Raw genomic sequence first — 3,617 nt, forward strand, 5'->3', positions numbered from 1 at the left:
GGTCTTCTAACTATATAAAATTCACAAGTATATGCTTAGTGCCCATGGTATAATCGAAAATTAATGTATGATAATATGATAATAATAAATATTAAGAAAATAAGTAATCCATCCTTATCTTAATTTTAAAAATAAATAAATAAATACAAACGTAGGTCACTCTTCTTTGGATTAATTTATATAATAATTAATTAATTAATTAATTATACGTATGAAAATGCTCTTAATTAATGACAAGTTTAACGTCTTACGATGACACACGTATAATTTAAGTTAATTAAATTATAATTAATCGCTTTTATCTATAATTATTTATAATAAATAAAATTTTAATTTGTGTAACTTTTTGAAATTTACGATCACCACTAAATTTAGTTGCAATTAATTTATTATGAATACAAATTAAAATTAAAATTAAAACTAAAACTCGTACTGGGTCCGGTAAGAATCAATTAAATAATAATATTAGGTCATTAAAATATGATTAATTAATTAAATTAAACACCTCCATATCTACTTTAATCACATGTCTTAATTATTGTTTATATTTTATTACGTAGTGTATATTCAGTGTAGTTAAAATGTCATTTTCAAGGTAATTGGAAAATAAAAAGGAAATAGAAAAAATTCCACTTTAAACAAATTTTTTGGAATTCGACCTAATTAAATTGTCCATTTTTATGCACTGCTGATCTGGTGGTCTTTAATTTTCAATCAAACCCGAACTCCCCCTCCCCCTACTTTTAATTTTCCCCATGCACAAGATCCGCACGTGTGAGTTTGTATGTACATGTACATATACGTGTATATATATATATATATATACATATGGATACACGTGTATGTGGGTATTGATTATTGTAAGTTTTAAGACTAAAATAGACTAGGTTAGCTTTATAATATCATTGCATCGAGAAAACTTTTTTACTAAGAAAATATTAGGGTTCAATTATTGATACTTTATATTATTAATTTTTAATTTTTAATATAATATATATATATGTATTTGGTAACACAAAAATATGTAATGTATTTAAATATAAACAAAATAATATCTTGATAGAAAATTATAAATAAATTTAGAAACTAAAATATCAGTCTTTTATAAGATGTGTGATCAAATAATATATATTCTCACCCAATGGTGTATGGTTTGTGTGTGTGTGTGTGTATGTATATGTGGATCTGAAATAATTGTGAGGGAAGAATATAATATAATATAATGTAATGTAATATAAAATGAAAGCGAAGGCGAATAAATTGTTGGCAAAATAGGGTGGCAGAAAGGTAATTTTCAATTGTCTCGTAGACAATTACGTTTCATGGTTCTTACATGTTACATGTCACTCATCATTCTCTCTCCTTTTTTTTTTTTTTCTCTCTAAATTAAAAAATCCCACCTTCTTCACTCTTTCACTTATCACTTTTCACACTCTCTCTCTCTGTCTCTCTCTCTCTTAATCTCTCGAGATTCTCTCTCTCTCTCTCTCTCACGCTCACTTTCATACTCTCGACTTGCAGAGAATCCGCCATGATTGACCATCAAAATCTCATCTAGAATCTTAACCAAAAAGGTTGTTTAAGTGACTATCAAATTCAACAGTTTCTTTCGTTTTTCACAACATGGTACTTTACGACCCTGCCACGTCTGCTGCCACAAGTAGCAGTGGCAGCACGAGCGCCGGCTCCTCCTTCTCTTACGCTACCAAGAACCCTCCGCCGCCAGATATGGATGGCCTACTCGCCGGAGCTGGTTACAAGGTTCGCTCTTCCGATCTACGCCAGGTGGCTCAGCGACTTGAGCGGCTCGAAACGGCGATGGTTAACTCTCCTTCCGAACTCTCAGTTCTTGCTTCTGATGCTGTCCACTATAATCCTACCGATCTCGCCTCCTGGGTCGACTCGCTTTTGTCCGAGTTGGCTCAGCCTCCTCCCCCTCCTCTCCCGGATTTCCCTCCTTCCGATCTCTTCATCGGCAACGCTGTGAATCACGCTGCTATTGATACGGACAACTCCTCCTGGGCGGACCAACAGGGACAGCAACTAACTGTTGTGACGGCGATGGAGGAGGACTCCGGTATACGCTTAGTTCACATGCTGATGACGTGTGCGGAGTCCGTGCAACGCGGCGAGCTACCATTAGCTGGCTCTCTCATAGAGGATATGCGGGGTTTGCTGGCTCATGTAAACCAGGGATGCGGTATTGGAAAAGTCGCCGGCTACTTTATCGACGCGCTGAACCGCCGGATTTTATCGCCGCCCCAAAGCTTAGCAGTCTCGGTCAACGGCTCTGCGTTTGAAAACGAGATTCTCTACCACCACTTCTACGAGGCTTGCCCTTACTTGAAATTCGCTCACTTTACCGCTAATCAAGCCATCTTGGAAGCCTTCGACGGTCACGATTGCGTCCACGTGGTCGATTTCAACTTGATGCACGGCTTACAATGGCCGGCACTCATTCAAGCCCTCGCGTTGCGTCCAGGTGGGCCCCCACTTCTCCGTTTGACAGGCATTGGACCGCCGTCTCCCGACGGTCGGGACTCGCTCCGAGAAATCGGGCTTCGTCTTGCCGAGTTAGCTCGCTCGGTTAACGTCCGTTTCGCGTTCCGCGGCGTGGCTGCTTCGCGGCTGGAGGATGTGAAACCCTGGATGCTCCAGGTGAGTCCGAAGGAAGCCCTGGCGGTAAACTCCATCATGCAGCTTCACAGACTTCTCGGCGCCGATCAGAATCGCAACTCACCGATCGAAATGGTCTTGGGTTGGATCCGGAACTTGAACCCGAAAATCATGACGGTGGTGGAGCAAGAAGCGAGCCATAACCAGCCGGATTTCTTTGACCGGTTCACCGAGGCTCTGTATTACTACTCAACAATGTTCGATTCGCTGGAGGCATGCGCTATGCAGCCGGAGAAGGCATTCGCCGAGATACACATACAAAGGGAGATATGCAACGTACTGTGCTGTGAAGGCTCGGCTCGATTAGAGAGACACGAGCCGCTTGAGAAGTGGAGATCGCGGCTTGGACGAGCCGGATTTAAGCCGCTCTATCTAGGTTCCAACGCCTTCAAGCAGGCCAGCATGTTATTGACTCTTTTCTCTGCAGATGGTTACTGTGTGGAGGAGAACGAAGGTTGTCTGACCCTCGGCTGGCACAGCCGTCCGCTCATCGCTGCTTCAGCCTGGCAAGCCACGCCTAATCCCAGCGCCCCATTCGCGATGATCAGCAATCATCAAACCAATGGCAATAATAATAATCTGCTGTAAATCTTTTTGCTTGTGGTGATTCATCATACGTTTACTGTTACTGTTTCCAACGAGATTTTCCGTACTCTAGTTCAGGAGATGATCAAAGCTGAATTCCAGAACCATTTTTATATTGTTTTAGCATATACCCACATCAGAATCATCATCAAATTCCTCCAAATCGTACTTTTCAAATCATCCATAAAAATTTAATCCATCTTAATCCAAGCTGGCATAATTCCGAGTCAACAAAAACTTAAAAGAAATTTTAACGAACACCTGGTGGGCATGTCGAAACTCCAGAACCATTTTTATAATGCTTTAGCATATCCACATCAGATTTATCATCACATTCCTCCAAATCATACAACTCA

The 3,617-nt window shown here is 40.3% G+C and overlaps 1 protein-coding gene across 1 annotated transcript; it reads left to right on the plus strand.

Moving 5' to 3' along the window:
- The first annotated feature begins 1,369 nt into the window (after positions 1 to 1,369).
- On the plus strand, positions 1,370 to 3,374 carry LOC110812712 (protein SLENDER RICE1-LIKE 1-like). The gene has a single exon (XM_022039542.2). The coding sequence runs from the start codon at positions 1,624 to 1,626 to the stop codon at positions 3,262 to 3,264; it is 1,641 nt and encodes a 546-aa protein (XP_021895234.1). The 5' UTR covers positions 1,370 to 1,623; the 3' UTR covers positions 3,265 to 3,374.
- Positions 3,375 to 3,617: the final 243 nt, after the last annotated feature.

This window comes from Carica papaya, chromosome 7 (assembly GCF_054855325.1).
Source record: "Carica papaya isolate Zhongbai chromosome 7, ASM5485532v1, whole genome shotgun sequence".
NCBI lineage: Eukaryota > Viridiplantae > Streptophyta > Magnoliopsida > Brassicales > Caricaceae > Carica > Carica papaya.

Bases quoted from the DNA above. Each gene is read 5' to 3' on its own strand.
- LOC110812712 (XM_022039542.2), top strand. From the start codon at position 1,624: ATGGTACTTTACGACCCTGCCACGTCTGCTGCCACAAGTAGCAGTGGC.